Raw genomic sequence first — 25,469 nt, 5'->3', positions numbered from 1 at the left:
TGATCTGAAAGAAAAAATGGCGTAGAGCACGAATCTGACCTTAATTTCAACTAACTCCAAATATATAGAAAGATATGAGGAGTTGAATTTTGAGGTGTATCAACTGAGTTGCTTCGATTTGACCTCAAAGTAACTTAATCTTATTGCCTATATTGGTAGGACTTCAGACAATCAAAGATCCAAGAGAATTGATGAGAATTGAGTGAGAATCAAAAAGAAGAAAATTTCTGAAAATTACCTTCAATGTTGTGCATAAATGGATCTTACTTGCTTCAAACTTGACTTGATCACACTCAAGGAGCTTGCAAAAGTGATTTGGCAATGGTACAAAACTTTGGATCCTGGAGTTTCTGAATCTCCAAACAGTGAGATTCAAACTCAATTTTTAAGTTGAAAATTCTCAGGTTTTCCTTTGAATTGTGAGGGTTTCAATTGGGGGCAAAGCTGGCGCGCAAGGTGTGTTTGAAATGAGCTCGGAGGCCTTGTATTTATAGCATTTATGATTAACAATTGCACATTTGAAAAATTGCTACAAATGGAAAAGGTGATGCACAAGCTTGCATGGGTGTGTACATGCCCATGAAGCAATCCATTATGATCCAATTGCAACTGTACTGAAGTTTAAATCATGCTTGAATGGCAAGGCAAATTGAAATGGAGTTTTGGACATTTAATTTTCTCCAATGATGCAGACCTGTTAAGACCATGCACAGACCTAGCAAACCTCATCCAAAATGCATGAAATATGACTATTTGGAAAGCTTAAATCAAGGGTAACAAGTTTTATGTTGAATACTTTTTCATTTGTGACTTGGATCATAGTGAATTTTGAGGTGGTAGTTTGGAAATTTCAACATGTTGAAATTTTTTCTAAGTGTCAAGTCATGTACCTCAATATTCCACCTTACTTAACTTTTTATGTGAGCTCCAAATGAGAAAAGTGTCTTCATAAAAGTTGTAGATATTTCAATTCCATTCAAAATAGTCACTAATTTCATGTCATTTGGATTTAGAATGATAGAGTTATGCATTTTTGAAGTTGAGGAAAATCACTTGTTCAATGGTATAGGGCAAAAATGACCTATAATGTATCCTCATATCACATGCACATAAAAGTTGATTTAGCTCTCACTCAAAACATAAAAGTTGAATTAGACATCTTGAATTATATTTTGAAACTTGTAAATATTTCATATCATAAAAATTGAGCAAGTTATGGCCTTGGGAAGTTGACTTTCAAATTAGGGTTTAGACAAAATTACCTATAATGTTTCCACATGTAAAATGACTTTACAAGCAAAATTAGCTCTAGAATTAAACATGAAAGTTGTTTGTAATGTCATTTAGAGTAACTTTATCTTGGAATCATTTTCATATGGTGAAAATTGTAGGAGATAGGGTCTAGGGAGACCTAGTTTTGATCAGATGAATTCATCTGGCTAACCACCATCAACCAACTTGCTAACCTTCAATTCTCTTGACTTTCTAGGCTCATGGTAGACTATATATGCATAAGATGATGAATTTTTAAGTGTACATTGAGAAATTTGATCAATTGGTGAGATAGCTTGTTGGAGAAGTTACTTAAGATACCCAGTCAAACTAGGGTTTCCAAGGCAAATCACTTCCAAACTCTTGGAGAAAACTTGATCAATATTACATGTAGAGATCAATGAGACTCATATAGGATGCTTAGAGACATTGTGGATCAATCCTTGTTGGTGCTCTTAGCCATGAGGGTCTTAAACCCTAAATGTGAACTTGATAAATCAATGGGGATCATGCCCTACCTACAAAGGGGTTAGACAAATACAAAGACATATTTTTGGTATTTTGGTTAGTAAAAAAAAGATAATATACAAGTATGATACAATCACATAGTGCTTGGTGATCTCTCCCCAAACAAACCCAATGAAAGAGGGGTAAGGAGAATGCCAAGGTGTGATCTCAATGCTAATGCATATGATGAAATTGCATGAGGGATCTTAGGGTCAAAATTGGGGTGTTACACCTTGAGTATAAAGCTTGACCTGGCATGAGAGATCCAGTGCAATTCAAGTATAAATGTATACTCCTATTAAGTGATCAAGAGACTTATGATCACTTGACTGGATATGGGAAACATGTAAATTATCAAGTGATTAATTGATCAAAAATGACTTTGATCAACCAATCAAAGGGGGATGATCATGCTAAATATATTTCAAGCACATAGATAAGACTAAAGCATAAAGAAATGAATCATCATAAATACTATTTTCTAAATAAACTAATTGCGAATTAATTCTAAAACTAATCCTAATTAATTACTAATTAAAATCTAAGTACTAAATAATAATTTTCAAAATGCTTCATTAATGAAAATACAATGTATTTTTATTTATAAAAAATATATTAAAATGGATTAAAAATGTGTAGAAAAAGGGATTAAAATATATAACAAAAAATGTGCCAAAAATAATAATAAAAAAATGATTAAAAAAGGAAAGAAAAACAATTGCAGGGGGTGTAGGTCCAGAAGATGGATATGGCCTGGAAACTAAGGCGCTGGGCCTAAACAGACTGAGGCCCATTGTATGTGTTGTTTGTGGTTTAGCAATGGTGGTATGTGAGTAGATCATGGGCGTTAGGTACCAAGGGTATAAGCTTAATGGGTTTTGAGACCCAATACGAAATGAAAGGGGAGACAGATCATTCAGTAAACCCAGTTCCATATTTTACATGTTTCTTTATTCAGCTCTCTCTCTCTCTCTCTCTCTCTCTCTCTCTCTCTCTCTCTCTCTCTCTCTCTCTCTCTCTCTCTCTTCAATTAGTTCCATCACCGCAGTTGTACTTCGCTGCACCCAAGGCGACGGAGTTGAGCCAAAATAACCATCACCACTATCAAAATGAACCTCACAGTCTCGTCTCTCTAAATCTCACCTTAATTTATCCTTAATTCCCACCGATTTTCCAAATCGAAGAGAAGAAAGGACGAACCCTAAGTACCAAAATGAAAAATTAGATGGAAACGGAGCAATGATCTGAACCCAAACCTTAGGGTTTTGGTTCGGAATCATTGATACTACATGGTAACGACAAAATTTAAAGCATAAATAAAGATAATCCAAAGCACCTACTTGTAAGGAGAAGATGGCCTTGGAGTTCATTAAATTCGAAACTTGGTGGAGATGAAGAAGACCAGAGAAACTTCGAATAAGGTCAGTAATTCAAACTAAGTGCAATATTCTTCTCCTTCTTCAAATTCTTAATCTGTAGGTTGATGCTCTGTGCCTATGAGTGTAAGGAGTAAAGTTCAGAGAGTGATTGGAGTAGTTTGCAGATAGATAGATAGATAGAGAACTCATAGGATTTTGAGAGTGATTCAAAGAGAATAGATGATGAGAGTGATGAAGTGTGATTGATTATGTGAGAAAATTTGTCAGCCAATGATTCTGCCTCCATGATTGAAGGATGATTATGAATATGTAGAGTGTGAATCCTAACTAATTTAGGCAGTGTTGAGCATTATTTGTTATCTATTAGGGTAGGGTTAAGCTTAGTTAGATTTTCATAAGCAAGTTGGTTGCAGTCATTGACACTGTTAAGTTATGTTAAATGGTTAGTGTTGGCTTGGATTGTAGTTAGTGAATATGTAAAACATTTAGAGTTCAAATGGAGAGCATACATTGAAAGGTAATTTCATTAACATATTGGAGTTACATGAATTTTTAAGATGAGTTTGAGGTTAGTGATTGTTAGTGAGTTTGTTAAGTTTGTTTTGAAATGTTGGTAGAAAATGAAGCGTGGGAGTTAGGATATTAGGTTTGTTAGAGCGAATTAGTTAGAGTGTTGTTATTTAAAAGTTAGTCAATCAAAAAGAGTTAGTTAGGAAGTTACATTTAATGAACTTAGTTGTGGTTAGTTTAGTTTTTGCAATGTCAAGAGTATTGATTAGTTAGTGAAGTTGGTGAGTGAGATGTATCTGATAGAGGAAGTTAGTTAGTCTTGGCAATTAGAATTGAATTGGAAGTTATTGGATGTTACGAGAGTTGGGCTATTATTGTCTTGTTAATGATGATGATTAATACAAATAGTTAGAAAAATGTTAGTGAATTGAAATTAGGAAAAATTCTCAATTAGCTGAAAATCAAAATTAGTAGTTAATCTTGAATGATAGTTAGTATTTATGAAGATTGTTAATGATCTATTGAGGAATTATTATCAACTGATAGCTGAAATATTTGGTGACATGTGAATATTAGTTGGAATGCTTAAGTTGTACTTGGTGAATGCTTGATTACAAATGTGCACTACTATAACAACAAGTGTTTTTAAACTCGTAATGGAATGAAGTGTTAAGATTTGGTTAGAGAAAGTTGAGGCAGTTAAGCTTTAGTTATGTTAGAATACTGTTCTAGTATATGATTGTACTATTGTGGAATAATACTAGTTTTGAAATGCAGTAGAACTGTTGACTGTTTAAACAGCCGCTGAATTTGGAACTATTAATTTAGACTGTGGTGGATCCAACTAGTATGTTAATTGAGTTAGGTAACCTAGTTGAATTTCCATGACTTTTGAATCGTTAGCATGTTGTGAATGAATTAGAGGTTGTTATGGAAGTATGGGTTTTATGTATTTAGGAATTGTAGGAATGAATAATGTATTGAAAAATGATAATGAAAGATGGATGAATTGTTAGGTTTGAATCATGGTTTGTTTGATTTTGTGAGTGTGTGTGTTGTCTATATGGATTGCATGCAATCTTGATTCATGAACCTTATCTTAATATCATGCTTTGAGTTTTGGTTAGGTGTATATGAATCCTAATTATGCATTATGGTATGATTACACAACTGGCATATATGCTTGGTGGCACACTTTGGCATGTAAGGAACTTGGCAACCTAAAGCTCAACTATGGTATGAAAGCATCTTCTAGGGAGAAGACATGATAACCATGGATGAAAGATTAAATCAGGGAATATGTCTTAGGGTTTTAGGATGTGATCAGTTGACTTTGGTCAACCGATTGACAAAAAAAGTCAACAGTTGACCAAGAGTAAACTGTTAGGTCAAAACATGTCAATTTTGGTAGACTTCTTGTAATATGGATTTTGTAATATGCTTGGGTGGTTGTAATGATACTGATCTTCTTTTGAATGAATTGTATATTGTAGGTCATGTAACTTGCCTTTCCTCGATGATCTTGAATCTTGAACATGATTTTGTACTTGAATATGACCTTGAATTTGAGAGCTCTTGATCTCTTGGATGACATATCATGCCATGAATAAAAAATCAAAGACGTTCACCAAATAAGAACAAAAATGGCTAACAAAAGTTAACCTTTAATGGTCGACTTTTATGGACTAGAATCAAGATTTGAAAATGACTCCCCAAATTTTAATGATATGGTGTAGCTAAAATGATCAGACAACCAAAACCAAGGATTAAGGTTTCCCTGAGAAGTTAGCTCAAGAACCAAGATCAATGAACAATTTGTTGTGCCCACAATCCACAATGTCGTGATAAAGTATAATGACCATAAGCTTGCAAATCAAAATTCAGTGCCTTGTATCTTAAATAACAGGAAACCTTTGAATCAAGGATGTTATTTGAAAGATGCAACTATAAATGAATGTCTTATGATGGATGATTATGACATGTGAGTTATGTAGATGAGATGAGTAATAAGCCAGACAAAATTGAAAAAAGTAGGGAAAATTTTGGGACATGACAATATGCAACAATTGTAGTGGCCTTGAAGTAGACAACACATTATTGGGTTTGAAAGTTAATTTGGTTTATTTCCCCTTTTGACAAGCATCACATAATTTATCTTTGACAAACTTTATCTTATGTAAGCCAATGACAAAATCATGTTTGACTAGTTTGTTTAAATGTTCTATATGAATATGAGCAACTCTTTCATGCCATAGCCATGAGTCATTATTGTTTACCATGAGACATTTTACTTTCAAAGATAAATCATCTAAGGAAATCATAAAAATATTATTAAATCTTTTACCTTTGATTTTTACCTCATGAGTGACTTCATCTTCAATCAAGCATCCTTCCTCGATGAACTTGATCTTGAAGCCTTTGTCACACAGTTGGCTTATACTTAGAATATTGTGCTTTAGTCCTTAAACATAAATAACGTCTTCAATGGATGTGAAAAGTGGTGATCCAACTTTTCCTATGCTAAGAATTTTTCCTTTGTTGTTGTCTCTATAAGTGACATATCCCTTATCTTTAAGCATTATATTTGAAATTTTGTTGATATCTCCCGTCATATGCTTAGAACAACCACTATCGAGATACCATATATTTGTAGTGGTTTTTAAGGTACCCAAATTGCCTTGGATCCTTCATAATTAGTTCATTTTCTGACCCACACATAATGCCCATTTGTCACACTAAAGTTCCTAACATAACAAGCATTAAGTATGTGACCAATTATACCATAATAGAAGCAAGTAGGAACAAAATTGCTCCTATATCTAGGAACATAAGTTTTTTTCTTAACAAATCTTTTCCTTTTAGGATAATTATGAACATTGTTTGCTTTGTTCACCTTTTCTTTATTAGATTGATCACTAGCCTTAACAAAGATGGTTTTACTAGAACTTGGTTTATTAAATTTAAAATAACCAAGTTCACTTTTATTATTTGAATATATTTGTTGACTAATGACACCATCCAATTCAATTTTTTCTTTTTCATATCTTTCAAGAACTCTTTTCAATTGTACAATTTGAAAAGAAAGTGAATCACACTCTTTGAATACAAAATTTTAATTTTGTTATTTAACAAAGTTTTGTTTTTCAATTTCAAAATCTTTTTCCACGGTGTCAATCTTTTCTTCAAGAGATAAAATTTGTTTCTTTTGATTTGACACCATTTTATACATAATTTTGCATTTTGAGTAGTTCATTTATAGCACATTGTGCACCATTATCATAAATGGAAAAATCATTACAAGCCTCTTCATCTTCATCATCAGAATGGTGTGATGTCATCAAAGCAAGATTTTCACATTCATCACTTTCTGAGTTAGATGATGAATTTATTTCATTATCTTCCCGTGCAATGTAAGATCTTTTAGATTTTGACTCTTTTATACTTTTAAAGTTGTTCTTCTTTATGAGTTTTGGACAATCCATCTTTATATGTCCTTTCTTTCCACATTCATAGCAAGTGACATTTGGTGTTGAAGTGAAAGCATCCTTTTTCCTGAAAAATTTATTTCTATTTGCATAGTTCAAGGATTTTTCATTTTTACCAAATAACTTACCAAGTCTTTTTACAAGGAGCATGAAGTTTTCATCTTTTTTTGGAGTATCATCTTCTTGTTCTTCTTTTGAGTCAACTTTCAAAGAAATGCCTTTGGATTTATTCTCTTGATTCTTATGCTTTTCAAGTCTTCAAAGTTCAAGTCCATGCTCTTGAAGTTTTCCAAACAAGAATGTCGACGTCATGGTAGAAGGACTTTTCTTTTCTAATATTTTGGTCACCTTTGGTTGTCATTTCAGGGTTAAAGACCTAAGCACTTTAAGATTAAGATCATCGTTAGTAAAATTCTTACCGAGAGTAATCAAGTGATTTATCAAGTGTATAAATCTCTTTTGCAATGCGACGATAGACTCTTGGGTTGCATTATGAACATCTCATACTCTCGACTTAAAGTATTCACTCTGGATATCTTTACTACAACGGTTCCTTAATGAGTTTCTACCAATGTATCCCATATTTGCTTTGTCGTTTTACATCGAGAGACACGAAAAAACCCATCCATGCTAAGTACACTTTGAAGTATGTTGATTATTTTTTTAATTGTAAATGACTTTTTTCTCATCATCTTCATCCCATGAACTCTTAATCTTTAGTGTCCCAACCCCATTGACAACACTTGTAGGAACAAACAAACCATTCTCCACAACATCCCAAATTACTTCTCCCTGTGCTTCCAAATGAGCCTTCATGCAAATTTTCTAAAAGTTGAAATATTCACCAGAAAATAGTGGATGTTTATTACTACTGCCACCATCTTTGAAAACAAGATTTGCAATTGCGGAAGCCATTATGGATCTTTAGAAACAGGTTACTTATAATCTGCTATGATGACAATTGTAACTGTGTAAGTACACCTAAGAGGAGGATATGATGTGAATTAGATATTCAAAAATTTATCTGGTTTTTATATGATGATCTTTCTTTTCTTACTTGATGTGATAATCGATGAAAGCAATAAATGCGGAAAATAAAGAACACCGAGAATTATCCTGGTTCCCCTTACAATCTGAGAGTACTCTAGTCCCCTTACGCAGTAAGGGATTTCAATAATGTTAGAAATTTTGCACAAGCCTAAGCTAGACTTCTATACAATGAGTTCTAAACTAATCAACAAGAACATTCCTCTTGTGATTTAAAATTAAAGAAAAGAAAATAATCATTCATTTTCTTACACCCTTGTTTCCAACCGTCCTGGATAACAAGTATAACAATCACATAATCTTATATCCAACAATCCTGAATAAATAAGATGTTGATACAGTAATGAATTTGAGTAGAAAAATTTGATAAACTGAATCTTATAAATAGGACTTCTTCTCTTTCAAATATGAAAATTCAATACCATAAACTCTCTAAGTGCTCAATGATGCTTTTAGAATGATATGAAAGTTTTTCAAAAAACATATAAGTCTGTAACACGTGAATTAAAAATTATGCAGAGAGCTTTTGTAAAATATGATTGAAAGAGGTAACAATAAAAATGTAATTTGAATTATATTTATAGAGTGAAATCAACTCTTGATAAAACATGATAATGGTTGGAAAATATTTCTGAAATATATTGAGTTTATAATTAGGAGATGTCATGAAAAGGAGTAACTAAAGTAGTGAACATAATTCAACATTTTTCAAAACTTGTTCAGGTGCAATCCATTGCACAAGTCTGTCAACCAATTGCAAGGGCTAAAAATTTGAAAAAATGCACTGCTACAATCAATCGCATGAACTTGTCAATCGATTGCAAGGGTCAAAATTTTATTTTTCATAATTCCATTCAATCGATTGCACAAGGATTTCAATCAATTGCTTGCTGAATTATTTTGATATTTTTTCTAAGTCCAAATACTTTATGCATGCATCAAAACTTATTTTCAACCAATGCTATTAAAACATTAGAAAATTCATTTTAACAAAGTATGAAATGAATATTATCAAATGCATGATCAAATAAGTTAAGCATTTTAAGATTGCCGATGATATGAATTTCCATATACCTCGATTGATCATAAGCAATTTTGTCATTCTTCTTTGATAATAATACTTGAGCTTCAAAATATTGTTTTCATCAAAACTTGTTGGAAGCTTGTCTTCAGAAGAAGGACAACTCTCTTGACTGTCTCTTTGGACTAGAACGTGTGACACACATTTTCTTATTGATTTGAGAGAGAAACATTGGCACACCCCTTTTATATGGGTTATATCCCTTTTTTATGGGTGCTAGCCATTTTTTCAGATGTTAGCCACTCTTTGAATGCTAAGGGTCTGTTTGGTTCAATGAAGATGTGGGAAGGAGATGGATTTTTATAAAAGGGAGGGAAGATGAAGGGATGTATTTTAGTTAAATGTATGTTTGGTTCAAAAGAGGGGGAGGGGGGAGAGGGAGAATTTTCAATCAAAAATGTGTTTGGTTCATAAGAGGAAGGAAGATGTTTTAAAACTACTTTACCTTTTTACCCTTAAAATATTATAACACCCGTGTTAATTAAAGTGAAAATAAAATATTGATAAATGTCATAGAATCGACCAATCTTCAAATTAATCATTTTCTCATCTGGATGATCCATCAAATCCTATAAAATATTTATGAAATTAAATTCTAGATAATATATAACTCATAGATTACCATTATATATCGATATGAAATACAACACAACAATTTATAAAAATTAAATTATTACAAACAAAATAATTAATAAAAATGAATAAAAAAAGAAAGTTGAGTCATAATAATAAGTACAATTTAGAATTATAATAAAAAAATGAAGGTAATTTATCAATATAACAAAAATATATTTTACTATAACCCCTCTCTCTTCCAAAAAACTCTCTATTTAGAGAAAACCAAAAACTGCAAGAAGAATTTAGTTATCTTCCCTTCTCTTCCCTCATAAATTTTTTGAATCAAAGACACTTAATTTAAAATGGCCCCTCTCCTCCCTTTTTCTCCCAAAATTCAAAACCAAAGAGATCCTAAGGATCTGTTTGGATAGCTGATTTGAGATGAAATGAAATTGAATGGTAACTAATTGAGATTTTATTGTTTGGATTTACAAATAATGGATGAAACATGATGAAATCCATTCTATACAATTCCACCAAAATCTCTATTCTTTGTTCCATCCAATTTGGGGGTATGTGATAAAATGCTTCATTTTTAATAAAATAATCAAACAATAGAGTGAAATCTATATTCTATTACGCTCCGCTCCATTCCGGTCCGTCATGTTCCATTCCACTCCACTCCGTTATATTCCATCAATCCAAACATAGCCTAAACCTTCTTTGAATGAGTACTGTGCTATCTTTTCTTTTTTACTCTTTAAAATCTATTAAGATTATATCGATACAACACTAATTTTTTATAATTATATTTTATCTCCTAAATGCATATTTTCAGCCACATAAGTTAAAAAACTAAATAATTACTTAATAATATTTTTCTTTTTAAAATATTCTGTTTATATAATTTATGCCTTTTCATACTTAATCTTAAATTTATTCTTCATTTAGAAAATTATACTCTCTAAACCTTTTGCTTTTTATTTTTTTTATTATTTTTTTTAAGAGTTGACTACAAAATTGAAAAATTCACGTTTGTGTGTAAGGTACAAAATATTTTATATCTATTTAACTGCACCACCTTCGTTCGTTCTGGTTTCGCCGTCTAACCGTTCTGCTTTCTTTTAGGTTTTAATTTTTTCTCAATTTTTTCTCAATTTTTATCATTTTTAATTTAATTAATCCATTCCTATTTCGCAATTTCTCTCTCCACTTCGTTGCTCTCTGCTTGTGCAAATTAGGGTTTGAATTTTTTGCTTCTGAATCTATGAAATCAGATCTACCTATATTGCATGCGATTATATTGTTTAGTTCCCTAATTTTTTCTTCATTTATGCTGTGAATTTAATTATGAATAAAGCTGTGTTAGATTGGTTTGATTATATTGGATTATTTCAGTGCATGTAGCTATGCTTTTGTAGATTTTGCCTTATGAATGTTGAATGTATGATGCAGGTTAAATTGACATAGTTTGATAAAATGGGAGGTGGGTTTAGGGTTCTGCACTTAGTAAGGCCGTTTCTCCCGTTCCTTCCTGAAGTTCAGACTGCTGACAGGAAAGTGCCATTTAGAGAGAAGGTCATATATACTGTCATCGCTCTTTTCATTTTCCTTGTCTGTAGTCAGCTTCCTTTATATGGGATACACTCGACGACGGGTGCAGATCCGTTCTATTGGATGCGTGTTATCCTTGCTTCAAATCGTGGAACTGTCATGGAACTTGGAATCACTCCCATTGTGACTTCTGGGCTGGTCATGCAACTTCTGGCTGGATCGAAGATCATTGAGGTGGACAATAATGTTCGAGAAGATCGGGCCCTTTTGTAAGTTGACAACTTTTATTTTTATTTTTTAATGAATAGCTTATATTTCCTCAGCCCATGTCAATAATTTCAGTCAGTCAGTTGGTCTTACAATTGTGATTATCAGAGTGTATCCTACTCTAGGGTTTATTACCCTTGTGTATGGTTTATTGCTGTTAGATCCTGTTCAGTACGATGCAGTTCATCTGTTACGGTTGCGACATGATTGCTGAGCATGCTCAATTGAATCTGTTTAACAGAATCAGTTATGACTTATGGGTCTAAGTTAGGCTCTGGTTAGAGCTTAAGTCTATGTATGGACTTTCATACTCAGAAATCGATGTGATGAAAATCGTAGTCACACACACACTCTTCTAACAGTGGTTGCCCATTTGACACACAATCCTTTATTTAATGGTGTACGAATCCAATTCAGTTATCAATATCTATCACGAAATATAACTTATTAAATGCATGTCATGTTATATGCGCTGCTTTCTTTGATGGGTTTTCACTACAGGGTGGTATAGTTATTGAGTTAAGTTCCTTTTCTATGACAGAAACGGAGCACAAAAGCTACTTGGTATTTTGATAGCTGTTGGAGAAGCAGTTGCCTATGTCCTTTCAGGGATGTATGGTAGCGTGGGCCAACTTGGAGTAGGAAATGCTATCCTCATCATCATTCAGCTCTTTTTTGCGGGTATTATCGTGATATGTTTAGATGAGCTTCTTCAAAAAGGATATGGTCTTGGTTCTGGAATTTCCCTATTCATAGCGACTAATATCTGGTACATTTCTAGTCTCTGATAATAAAATATATTCAGCTTTAGTCTATGAAATTGGTGCTGTCTTATATCATTTTCTAACAACCAGGGTATCTTTCCTTTTATCGAAAACTTAGAAGAATTTCTCTTGTTATTTTACAGTGAAAACATTATATGGAAGGCATTTAGTCCTACCACCATTAATAGTGGACGTGGAGCTGAATTTGAGGGTGCTGTTATTGCTCTGTTCCATTTGTTGATAACTAGAACAGACAAGGTTCGTGCTCTTCGTGAAGCATTTTACCGGCAGAATCTTCCCAATGTGACAAATCTTCTTGCTACTGTCTTAATCTTCCTGATTGTGATATACTTCCAAGGTTTCCGTGTGGTCTTGCCTGTAAGGTCAAAGAATGCCCGAGGACAGCAGGGTTCATATCCAATAAAACTTTTCTATACCTCCAACATGCCCATTATTCTTCAGTCTGCCCTTGTTTCCAATCTCTACTTTATCTCTCAGGTAATAATAATTTTATGATAGGCTGGGCTTGACATTTTTGGGTTTTCTGTTGTAAAAATCTAATCTTACTGGATTTGTTCAGCTTCTCCACCGTAAGTACAGTGGAAACTTCATTGTAAATCTGTTGGGAAAATGGAAGGAATCTGAATATGGAGGTGGTCATTCAATTCCTGTTGGTGGTATTGCATACTACATCACTGCACCGTCCAGGTAAGAGACATGCTCCCAGTTATACTTATTGCATATAAAGCTTCCACCATTTATATAAATAGGGCTTGTCTCTATGATTTGATTTTTTTGCTGCATGTATTTTGCAGTTTAGCTGATATGGCAGCCAATCCTTTCCATGCTTTGTTCTATCTAGTGTTTATGCTGTCAGCATGTGCATTGTTCTCTAAAACTTGGATTGAGGTTTCTGGTTCGTCTGCTAGGGATGTTGCCAAGCAATTGAAGGTAATACTGACTAGCATTTTTTTTCCAACTTGCCTTTATTTTTGCCTAGACCTATAACAGTTTCGCAAGGATTTGTGATTTTAGTTATTAGAAAAGATCCACCTGGTGACAAGCAAGGTAATTTAAGATGCTTTGAGCTGTTGGAATTTAAGCATTCCTTAAAAACCACTAATACTGGTTAAAAACAATGTTATTTTCGTTTTAGTATAAATTTCTGAATTAACTCTAAAGGCTACTTACATGAAGCAAAATACTAGCCATACTTGGGTTTTAATTCCTCAGAAACCACTTATACTGTGGTTAAAAACTAAATATTGCCTGTAGGGCCATTGACTGGCCTGCTGGAGTTGCATGACTAGTTGCACTCTGTCGTTTTAGCTGGAGTTCACATATTCCTGTAAGTTATTTATACTTGTAGGGCCATTGACTGGTCCGCTGGAGGTACTAGTTGTACTCTGTCATTCTTGCTGTAGTTAACATATTCCTGTAAGTCATATCAGATATGCTTTGGCATGACTACTCCTGAAAAGGAATAGGAGCATGTGAGTTGGTTAGTTTGGAACAAGCACTAGTTAGTGACTTTTGTTTTTACTGATTTGAGTTTTGTATCAAATTTTAATTGGATCCTTGAAGTCAGAAATCACAATATATCTGTTTACCCATAGTGTATGCAACAATGTCTTCTTCCTCTCTGCCACTTTTATTTGTTGTCTTGTGAAGTTTCCGGTGTTGGTTCAGGGTAAGGTCAATAATTTGGGCAACTTTAATTTTGTAACCGAGTTTGTTGCTGGGGAAATCTGTTTTATTATATGAGAATTTGATCTTTGTATTAAAGTTCAACTGAGCGAGTGGGTGTTTAAAATTTCAACTGATACATGGCTTTTAATTTGCAGGAACAACAAATGGTAATGCCTGGACACCGTGAGTCAAACTTGCAGAAAGAGCTAAACCGATACATCCCGACTGCTGCAGCATTTGGAGGCATATGTATTGGTGCCCTAACAGTGTTGGCAGATTTTATGGGGGCAATAGGTTCAGGGACAGGGATATTGCTTGCAGTAACAATCATCTATCAGTACTTTGAAACATTTGAGAAGGAAAGAGCCAGTGAACTTGGCTTCTTTGGTTTCTAACTTCTGCCAAGCAATTACTTATGTTGCGACACTTACCTTGTATTAAGTTATCACTGTACTTTAAGATCCTTTAAGACCAAGAGTAGTTTTTTTTTTTGGCATGTTTTTATCTACTGAGGAAATACATGACATATAAGAGTAATTTATATTTTGAATTTTCATATATGTGATTTTCGTTGAATCCATGAAGTCTGACCCCAAAGGTTAAAAGTGTGATAGGTTTAATTATGGAAAAGAAGTGTGTGATATACTTTTCCACGGCGTAAGTGAACTTTTAAAAGAGTTTTTTATCTAGTTTAATGCCAGAGCAGTAAAATGGGACTGTGATTCTGATGAACCTCAAGTCCCTCACTCTAAATCCATAGATTGCTTTTTGAACTTGCTACTAATAAAGTTAGTGTTTGATTGTTTTAACCTTTTTAATTTTCAAAAGCTATGCTTAAATTCATTTTGAAAAAGTTTGCTTGGAAGAAAATATGTTATTAACGGTACCTTAAAGTCTATGTGATCTACACAGATTGCTACTTGTGCAACTTTTTTTATTTAAGAAGTTCATACATCTATAACCAAAATTTGAAATATATTAATGCGACTGAGGACAATTATGTTGCTGCGAATCATGACATACAAGGACATTAAGCAATTCACATTATAGGGTAAATTGACTAATAGTTAATGTTGGTTAAAAATTTATAAAATATCGATTTACACTATAAAATTTTCATTTTCTCATTGATGACTCTTGACATATTAAATAGAGTAAAATATAGTCCAATGCAATATATATTATTGAAAAACTCAATTCAGTTAGGGTGTTTTATGTGGTGTAAATTCCAGTGAAAAGAAGCGGATCTAGACAAACAAAAAAATTCATCTAATTGCTGTCCCACAACACGATCATATTGTATTGTGGCGGAATTTGAGAAATAGCATAACTTGCCATGTCATCAAGCTAGATGAACACATAAGAAAATTCATCTAATTGCGGTCCCACAGCACGATCATATTGTATCGTGACGCAATTTGAGAAATAACGTAACTTGCCATATAATATTAATACAAGGGTGAGTGTATCTTTTATATGATTCATATGGTGGAAATTTTATGTTCAATTACATATGATGAGTAACTAAACTCTTTATTGTTAGAGATGAGTTATTAATCTTATGACATAACCTTGTCCCTTTGTATTCAATTGTCATGTTATTTATATAATATATAATCTGTTTTTTTATTGATTAGTCTTTCATAAGTTGATTTGTGCTCCACTTAATAAAATGGAAGTGAAATATGTAAAGACTTTGAATTAAATATTCTAGATGGTTATTACCTAGGATTAATGGTGGAACGATGATGAAATTCATATTCTTATTTACGTGCTTAACTAACTAACTAAAGCATTGAGTAGTTCCTCTAAATTGATAAAAGTAATTGAATTTTTTTAAAGAATTTAAAATTTTATACAATTTAAGGGACTTAATTGAAATTCATTCACTTATAAATAGAGTATTAAAATTATTTATTATTTAATTTTCAAAATATTTTAATAAATTAAAAAAAAATTGGGTCAAATTTTAAATTTGAAAATAAGGACCAAGTTGCAATTCTAAAAATTTAAAGAAATCAATTTGAAAATTTTAAAAGTTATTAAAACCAATTTGCAATTTTTGGAAAATTTTAAAGAACAATTTGAAAATCTTAAGAAAAATGAAAACCAACTTGTAAAATTTAAAACAATAACAATATTCAATTTGACACTTACACTCCATGAAATATGAGAATAATTTAAAATCCTTTGATTTTAAATGTCATTTCAAAATCATTAAGTTTAACTTAAATAAAATATTTCATAAATTTTTATTATTTTAACAATTCTTCATATTTTTTTATTCAAACAAATGATTTTGTCAAAATTATTTTAAGTTCCCTCCAAACATTACATTCTCTCTATAAAATGCTTTATCCAAACACAAGATAAACACAAGGTTAAGCTCTCATGCAGCCTCAATGCTTCATAGCTTGAATCATCAATCATGAAAAGGATGGGATAAAATGGGAATGAGGTGCAACATGCATACTGCACAGCAAAAAAAGTTTGGTAACATCAAATTTTCAGCTGCTCATTAGGCATTACAAATGATTGTGTGGTTATTGTGGTTCACTGGACATCCAATTGTGTCTAAAACTCCATCATAAATCAATTCTACAACATTGGTTGAAAAATGATTAAAAAAAAATTAGAGCAAAAAGAACCTGATACAAAGGAAAAATAAAAATGACAGAGAGAGAGGTACGATCATAATGAGCTCAGCTAAGTTTTCAAATACAAATATAACATCTCTGCATTATGAGAAGACCTTCAATGACTTCCATCCCCTGCCAATGGAAACATGGGCGTGAGGAACTAGCTGCTACAAAAACAAAATCTCTTCGCCATGTTTTGTTTTCCATCCTGGCTTTTTCCTAGGCAGCTCCAAATATTAAAAGTCAATTAGAAATAGGAATTGCCAAAAACCTTAAGCAATTACAGAAATGTACATATTTAGCTTTATTCCATATGATCAAAAATTCAGAACATACATATAAACATAGAGAGCATGAGATGCTAATGTTCCCACATGACAAACAAATGCCGTTTATTTGTAATGCAAATATCTAATTCAAACTTTAGTTTATGCTGTCACAGTTTTCAGCATAGAACTCATTGTCAGGCAATAATAAGTAATAATTATCAACCTCCAATCATCCAATGCTTCAACCCTTTTCTGTAAAGTAAGCGTCACGCCATTTGCAGGAACCAATTTAACTTTTGGAGAAAAAAATATACAGATGTAAAAAGACAGACATTGGTTGTTGTTAGAACAGTGCTCACCTACCGTAATTTGTCTAAAGGAGGGATAATTTAATCCCACCGAACCTAAGAGCTTCAAACTTTGGTTGTTGTTAGAACAGTGCTGCACTGCACCAACAATATCTTTTCCTTTCTTTCTCCTCCTACAAATAGTCATTGTATAACTAACTACATCAAGGAGCCTCAAACCTCAGTCAAGAAAAAAAAGCACAGCTCATTATGTTACTTTCAAATTATTTATTTCTATTTAGATGCAAATAAGAGTATCTTAGGCTAGACTTCAGACAATGTGTATATCTAACTATAGAATTAGAGTAAGACCTTCCTTCTCACCCCATGTCTATTCACTCAAACACAAAATAGTCCACCCGGGGATAACGAGTGTAGATGACAAATAATAATTTGAATTGGGTGGGCAGCTACGTAGAACCGAGACTTCGGATTGAAAGTCAGTCTGGTGTCCAACACATGACAATATCCGATGCCAACATTTGTGATTACATTCAGTTGCAATCATTTTCTTAAATTATTAAAGAGTGTCCATGTGCTAGTGTTAGTGTTAGGGCTTCAAAGATTGGCAGTATAGCAATCTATCAAACAACAAAACATACTCTCGCTCAATTCTACACAAAACTTAGAGTAAATCATACACACAAATATACAAAAATCATATCTAACTATCCACATAAACACAAATTAGTACCTTATTATTCCATGGAAGCTTTTGCTCCAACCTCCTTCAACTTGGCAATAATAGTCTCTGCCTCCTCCTTTGTCACACCTTTCTTCAATAGAGTAGGCGCTTTCTCCACCAAATCCTTAGCTTCCTTCAAACCCAAACTAGTAAAAGTCCTAACTTCCTTTATAATCTTAATCTTCGACGCAGCATCAAAACCATCAAGCTTCACATCAAACGCTGTCTTCTCAACCTTCTTCTCCTCTCCTTTTTCTCCGCCACCACCTTTAGCTCCACCCAAACCCTTCGGCAAGCCTCTGATTCCCATTCCGGGCACCATCAACATCATAATTGGAAGCTCGTTGATCCCCTTTTTCTCTCTCATCACATCAACGAGGTCCATCACTTCCAGTAGCGTTAATCCCATGAGTTCGTCCACAATCGCGGACACCTTTTCGGAATCCGGTGACGCGGTGTTGTAATTGCGTATGGAGGTAGATTCGCATTGGGGTTTTTGATTCCATTGGTGTTGATTTGGTGAAACAATATAGGGTCTTGAAATTTGAGGAGAAGTGAAATTAGGGTTTTGAGTTAGGGTTTTGCGGAAGCGTGAAAATTGTAGAAAACGTGAATACCTCATTGCTAACGGTGACGGAAAAATGCTAGTGGTGAGTTCTGTTTATCATTGCCGCATACTGAACGGCGTAACAGTTTTGGTGATGGTGGCTAGTTTGAGTGATGTCAGAAAAACCCTATACACGAAGACGATGGTGGCTGGTTTACGCTTTTACCCCTCCCAGCATGCCTAAATCTTTATTAATTTTTAGTGAAAACTGTCATTCACACAAAAGAAAATATAGTTTTTTTTTATAGTTCTTTGAAAAAATAAATCAAGTCCTATGTGCCAATATCTTTCGCGTAGATTATTTAATTATTACTCATGGAATCATTAAAGATGTTATTTAACCGAAAATAAGATTTTTTTATAAAAGCAAATAAGATAATTTAGTCTCTTATTAATTAAAAATTAAAAATAAAGTAGTGAAATTAAAAGGGAAAGAGACATGTCTCAGGAGGAGCTTTTTTAGAAGAAATGATTGGTCATTTTTTTTCAAAGAGTTGGGTTACGTTGGAGGTGTCATCTCGGGGTAAAATCTCAATGAAATGTTTGAAATGTCTTGTTGAGACCTTCTTGCTGATACACACTCGTACTAAAGAGGAAAGAAATGTCATTTTCGATGAGCTCCCCCTGTAATCTTGCCCAATGCCATCAGATTTGTAATCAGTAACGCCCTTAACTTTTAGTAATTATTATCTACATATTCAATGAAGAATGAGGAATAATCCACCAACTGAGACATAAAATCTGACTCAACCCGACTATTACTGGTCCTCCAAACACTTTAATATCGGTCAATATTCCTCTTCTGGCTGGGACAATAAGGGTTTCGCCTCAGCCCTTTCAGCTAAATTCTTGACGGGTGTCGCGTATGCCATATTCTCTGTATCTTGTCTTCTTGGCTAGGTCAAGACCCCGTGCTCTAAAAGAACACCAACCATCTATTTAAGAAGAGAACTTCTATTATCTCGGCAACCTGACAAGTGGGAATCTCGAATAAGAGTTATTGAATTTGCTTGTTATACTCGACAAGCTTCTTCTGTTATGGCCATTGGTGGTGTTGGTCATTGAGATACTTTCCTATTTGATCAACATCGTAAGAAGAAACATCTATGAGAGGAAAGTATTCATAGTCTCACATTTTAGGGAGATACATACCCGCAACAAGTAAATAAGATCTATATTTCTCTTACTACGATATGTGATGCCTTGAATTCCTTCAACCTCTTTGACTTATTAGTTGATCAGTTAAAACTCTTGGTAAAGGAAACGATAAGGAAAGATAAAGTTTTGGCTTGTGCTCGGGCCAGTTTATCTGATACCAAGGCATGTCTTTCTGTTGTTCATGGAGATCTTGAAAACTTGCTCCTTGAGAATGCCTCTCTGGCCCATAAATTAAATGAAGCATCCATTGTCGGTCTCACAGCCATTTCCGAGTCCTTTGAGAATGATTTACTGCAACTAGAGCATTTTTACTCTCCTCTATGTAATTTGAGGGAGTAAGTACGGTCGAACCAGATGCTTAAAGATGGAAAAGTCATCTCACTTAGAGATTAGCTATGTACTTCTTTTTTTAATTAAATGTAATACCATATACTATGAAGCGTAAGCAAATGAATTTGACATTGAGATATTTCTTTTACCTATTTAAGGCTCATGTGATTGATCCCAAGTCAATTGTTCCAGACTTTGCATTAACTTATGAGGGTTTCACTCGAAGTTTATTGGGCATCTCTAGGTCCATGCTCAACCAATGGTCGGTACCTCTCCCTCAAGGTGAAAGCCTGGTCTGAGATTGACGCGTGGAAGACTCACTGCGGCCTCTGAAGCGGCTAGCTACCAAGATGACGTAGGTCGGTTATAGTCATTTTAGTGGTTTTCCACTTTCTTTGTGTGTGTGCTTTGCCTTGTGGGTTTTAATTATTTTAATCATATGCCTATGGCATTCATGAAAACACCCTTACGTTTTTATGTTGGGGTTTGAATCTCTCTGGTCGTACCCCAGACCCATCATTACCTTACACTGTCACAAAGAAAAGAGATATTTTAGAACTTGTGTGTTGTTCATTAATGATGGAAATATAGTAATACACTTTTATAAGGTAGTTAATTACACAAAGAAATAACATAAAAAATAAAGCTGTAAACATAACCAGACGTGCCTTCCGGCGATTATTATTCCTGGTTTATAGCTCTTAGTGTCAACCATTCTTACTTATGAATCCGACATGATCTCTACTTCCTGTGGTAGGCCGAATGTTCATGTTCATTAGTTGACCTCTTATGGGAGTTATGCATGGCCTCACACTCTCCCTAGTCTTGCTGTAGTTCCAGGTAGATTCTTTTGGCTCCTTTAAGGTCAGCATAAATCATAACCAACTCACCATGAAGATTATGAAACTTGAGCTTTAGGAGGACCAAAGAAGCCACACCATCCAGAGCCACCGTAAAAGGTCTTCAGAGTATGAAGTTATATACCTCTTGCATGGGACTATAAGTAATTGTAAGTCTATGATCCTGATGTCTCTTTCTTCCCCAATAGATAAAATTAATTCAATGTATCCCCATGGGTGGGTGGTCGTGTCATTGAATACTTGCAAGTCCGACCCTTCATATGTCCATATATTCTCCTTATTGAAGCCAATCTTTTCAAACAACTTTGAATATATTATGTCGCGGAAGATTCTGCCATCGGTCAGTATCCAAGATATGTCAAAGCGATTGATCATGGCCATTATGACTAGAGGGATAATATCATTCAAGGCTTATTCAAATTTCTCGTTATCCTAGAACTCGAGCATTGGTTTTTTTTGGGTCTTGACTTAAGTGCTTCAATCTTTCTTATAAGCTGCCTCAATTCAACCATCTTCCTTTTCATCGTCCCCTTTGATGGGATGTTCGCCCGGGGTACACCCCAAGTAATGCCTATAATGTGTTGGCGTTTCCCCTTGCTTGATCCTTTATATTGATTGCTAGTCCCTTCATTGTTAGTTACGACATCGACAACCTTAGACGATAACTTTTTCTTTGCCGATTCCCCCCGGTCCCTCTTGCCGCCTTTGGTATAATAAAATAAGCGGACCCTCTTTATTAAACTTAGGTGAAATATAATTAGTTTTAATTTCAAAATAAAAAAGTAAGTTGCCTAATTTTTAAGGTTTCACTTCAGGCCTATGTACACCCGACGTGAAAAGGAGTATATTTGTTGTAGTGTACTATGATTCTTTTTTGATTTTTTTCTGAAGTTGTTCCTCTATTTTGAAACTTACATTATTCATATTGATTTGATATAAACCGCGAGCCTATGGAATTGATGAATTTAGTTCATGTACATTTTCCTTGTTCTCTAATGAGTAATTCTATGGAAGATGAGTACGCCAAGTGGTTAAGCTAAACCTATATAAATATTGCTGCAATCTGTCTATCCCATTCTTTTATTTCTATTGATTATGTTTATTATCTCTCTAATTCCTTCTTTCAATTTCATCTACTTTATCTCTGCACTATCATAAATGTTTGCTCTAAGTAAAAGATTTTTTTCAAGTTAATCACGATTTCTACATTTCACAGTTCATCCCTTCTTCTGTTTGAGGTCACTTGTATAACAAGTAGAACCATAATCCAAATCATATTAATGAATAAATGTCCCAGGAGGAAGGAAAATACTTCAAATGATTCGGTTGAACCCCTATCCTTTAATGGAGAAGGCTATGATTTAGGGAAAAAGAAGATGAGAATCATCATAGAAGAGATGGATTTTAAAATGTGAGAGGCTATGAAAAATGGTCCATTTCCCCCACACATGAAGTTAATGATGTTGTGGTAGATAAAAAGGAAGATGATTGGACCAAAGATGAAAGAGAAAAAATGCAATGGAGTCTGAAAGCTAAAACTATCTTCACTATCGCTATAGGTTTTAATGAGTTTCTATGTGTTTCACACTACGAGACCGCCAAAGAAATGTGGGATACCCTTCAAGTTACCCATGAAGGTACTGCCAATGTGAAAAGGGAAAAAATGAACACATTGACTCATGAATATTAACTCTTCATAATGAAGCATGAAGAAAATATTTATGAAATGAAACAATGCTTTATCCACACTGTTAATCACATGAGGACCCTTGATTTTTTTTCTTCAAAATGGGTACTTGGTTGTAAAAATTCTTAGATGCCTAAACTAAAATTGGCAACCTAAAGTCATTGTGATTTTTGAATATATGAATTTGTCATCCATGGACTTGTCTACTCTCTTTGTTAAACTACAATAACATGAGATCAATGTGAAGATACTTGCATATGATGAAGGTGGCAAGAAGAAGAAGAAGACCTTGGCACTTAAAATTGAAGAAAAATATTCTGACTCCAATGATGACAAAATGACGTTAATTATTGAGAGCTTCAGAAGATTCACGAACATATATCTCATGGAAAATAATGAAGATAACAAGTTCACTTCATATCTTTAATATCATGACTTATTTTTTATTTTCAAGAAGTTAAACAAATAAACAATTAAGCTAAAACAACTTGTCTCCACTTCTAAAGTATTTATTTATTTCCTTGAATTTAAAAATAAAAACCTTATGGAAGAAGTGGAAAATGTTAAAGAAAGACAAAGTGTTTTAGCTCAAGTCTCTTCTCTTTCTCAGAAAGTCTTAGATAAATCTGTCAAGTGAAGTTAATGTGGTATTTTTAAAACACATCTTTAAAGATTCACTAAAGGAAGAGACAACTTAAATTTTCTTCTATGAAATCAACGAGCATCATATATAATAAGGATGTCTTATGCTCTAAACCTGATAATAATGCTACGAAGTTTGATAAAATTTGCCATGCACAATAACCCCCTAAATACAACACCTTTAAATGAAACTATTGAAATAGAATCGGCCACGTTGCTCATTTTTGTTTTATTAAAAAAAGTCATTAAATCAAAGATGGTCATCCTCCTTTATACTTTTATTAAAAAAGCATCATGAATGTGAAATGAAAAATATGTCCTCTACATATTTATTCAATCATGTTACTTGTGAAAAATATATTAGGAATAATTGTCAAATTAAAATTAAAGAATACAAAATGATTTGGATACCTAACATTTACATCTTTATCTTTACCCCCGTCAACACGAAGAAACGTCTTCGGGGGGAGACACGGTCGTGTCACAAACAATCGATGGTAGTTCTGGCACTACACCCGCGGTTTCGACTGCATATATTTGACCAATTCTGACACCGCGTTAGTCTCAAACTCCGACGCAGATGATGACGAGAACTTCAGCGCAATACATGCCCAGTTTTACAGTCCCCATGCACAGAACATTGGGAATGCCAACTGATTTTATGGCAAATATGCATAATATCGATTCGATATTCGACAAAACACCATTATCGTCATTCCCACGCTACCAAGGGTTAATACCATTGGCAAATAAATTTGGTCTACCCCCGGGTTTTGGATTGTCATCTCAGTCAATCCCAACTTTCACATCAAGTTCTGTCGCAGTCATGAGACATCAGATGGATGAAAGCAATCACGAAATGGTCCACATGCTGACTCAGCAAATGGGTACCATACTGAGACCTTTAATTCAGGATTTTACCCAGAGTTACCAATAACTGGCAACTCAGATGACCCGAATAGGGGATTTCCTAGGGGCTCATAGAGCGCAAGTTCGTCAGACTCCCCCACCTCCACCTCGATCGGAAACCCCGGTCCAACAAGAGGAGATGGCAGATGAAACAATCGAATAAGAATACCAGGAAGTCGAACTAATTCCTAGGGTGGATCGAAGGCCTTTAGTTGTATTAGTTAATAGGAACCAGGATCTCGACCATGTGGTCAGGCAGATTCGATAAGAGGCAACGAATGAGGAGAAAAACTTAGAGGCTATTGTCGAATGAATCATAGTGCAAAATGAAATAAACTCGGGCCTACAGAGGCCGGCATACTTTCCTCCTTTGCCAGATTTTGTTTTACAAACAAAATTGCCTATGGGGTGGAAAGTTCCAAAATTTACCAAGTTCGCTGGAGATACCGAAGAATCTATCGTTGAACATGTTGCCAGATATCAAACCGAAGCTGGAGATGTAACACCCCTTTTTCTACCCCAAATTATTTAGCATATAATCAGAGTGAATACGCACGCATATAAAGAAAAGGGCGTCACATCGACGTTTTCGAAACTTAAAACTTTCAAAAACCAACAATACACCTGGTCATTCAAAATAACACATTTCACTCATCAAGAATATTCAAGCAATATGCGTTCGCAGCGGAAAATAAAGAATACTCATGTATTTCATAAAAATGATCCATGTCCCATACCATGATCATCTCGAATTAAAATAAACAAGTAATGACATAAAGCATATCCAATAAGATACGAGTTCAATACCACTAATCTACCCAGTGTTACATGACCAGAGCATTGACTCATTACCTAATTTCAAACTAAATACGGAAACTCTCCAGCTAATCTTGAGCGAGCTGCCGTCCACCTACTCCAGCAATACTACTCTGTAGTATCTGCGCGATACCCATGAAAAGGTAACATTCAAACAAAAAGGGTGAGAATTCCAAATCATTATGAAATAGCATAATAAGACACAATGAATTAAAACACAATTTTAAGAATTCATCACACTTGGTATAATTATATCAATGATATTAGCAGACAATTATTCCACATATTTCAAATGTACATCACACACTCACATCAATACATGCATTCAATGATCACATAACTATAGACGACTCCATGCAAGACAATGTGACTCCATGCATGTGGTACCTCAATGTGAACTCAAAGTT

General features: G+C 34.0%; 2 protein-coding genes across 4 annotated transcripts; one reads left to right on the top strand and one right to left on the bottom strand.

Annotated features, from left to right (window-relative positions):
- Positions 1 to 10,816: 10,816 nt before the first annotated feature.
- LOC127074625 (uncharacterized) lies at positions 10,817 to 14,673 on the top strand. The gene is made up of 7 exons (XM_051015961.1): positions 10,817 to 10,967; positions 11,295 to 11,662; positions 12,202 to 12,429; positions 12,568 to 12,922; positions 13,005 to 13,132; positions 13,240 to 13,375; positions 14,269 to 14,673. The coding sequence occupies exons 2-7, from the start codon at positions 11,319 to 11,321 to the stop codon at positions 14,506 to 14,508; spliced, it is 1,431 nt and encodes a 476-aa protein (XP_050871918.1). The 5' UTR covers positions 10,817 to 10,967; positions 11,295 to 11,318; the 3' UTR covers positions 14,509 to 14,673.
- Positions 14,674 to 16,586: 1,913 nt separating this feature from the next.
- Positions 16,587 to 18,876, bottom strand: LOC127074624 (uncharacterized). Of its 3 annotated transcripts, none has more exons than XM_051015959.1 (2): positions 18,063 to 18,876; positions 16,587 to 16,979 (listed from the first exon to the last, which is right to left on the bottom strand). In XM_051015959.1, exon 1 carries the CDS (start codon positions 18,673 to 18,675, stop codon positions 18,067 to 18,069), a length of 609 nt encoding a protein of 202 aa, XP_050871916.1. In that variant the 5' UTR covers positions 18,676 to 18,876; the 3' UTR covers positions 16,587 to 16,979; positions 18,063 to 18,066. The 3 variants fall into 3 exon arrangements, with proteins under 3 accessions (XP_050871916.1, XP_050871915.1, XP_050871917.1); XM_051015958.1 differs by having other exon boundaries at positions 16,587 to 16,971; XM_051015960.1 differs by lacking the exon at positions 16,587 to 16,979 and adding an exon at positions 17,380 to 17,502.
- Between the last annotated feature and the right edge of the window lie 6,593 nt (positions 18,877 to 25,469).

The sequence above is a fragment of the Lathyrus oleraceus genome, chromosome 4 (assembly GCF_024323335.1).
Source record: "Lathyrus oleraceus cultivar Zhongwan6 chromosome 4, CAAS_Psat_ZW6_1.0, whole genome shotgun sequence".
NCBI classification, from domain to species: Eukaryota; Viridiplantae; Streptophyta; class Magnoliopsida; order Fabales; family Fabaceae; genus Lathyrus; species Lathyrus oleraceus.
The sequence above is the reverse complement of the archived record's forward strand: the minus strand, read 5'-3'. Positions and strand labels throughout refer to the sequence as shown.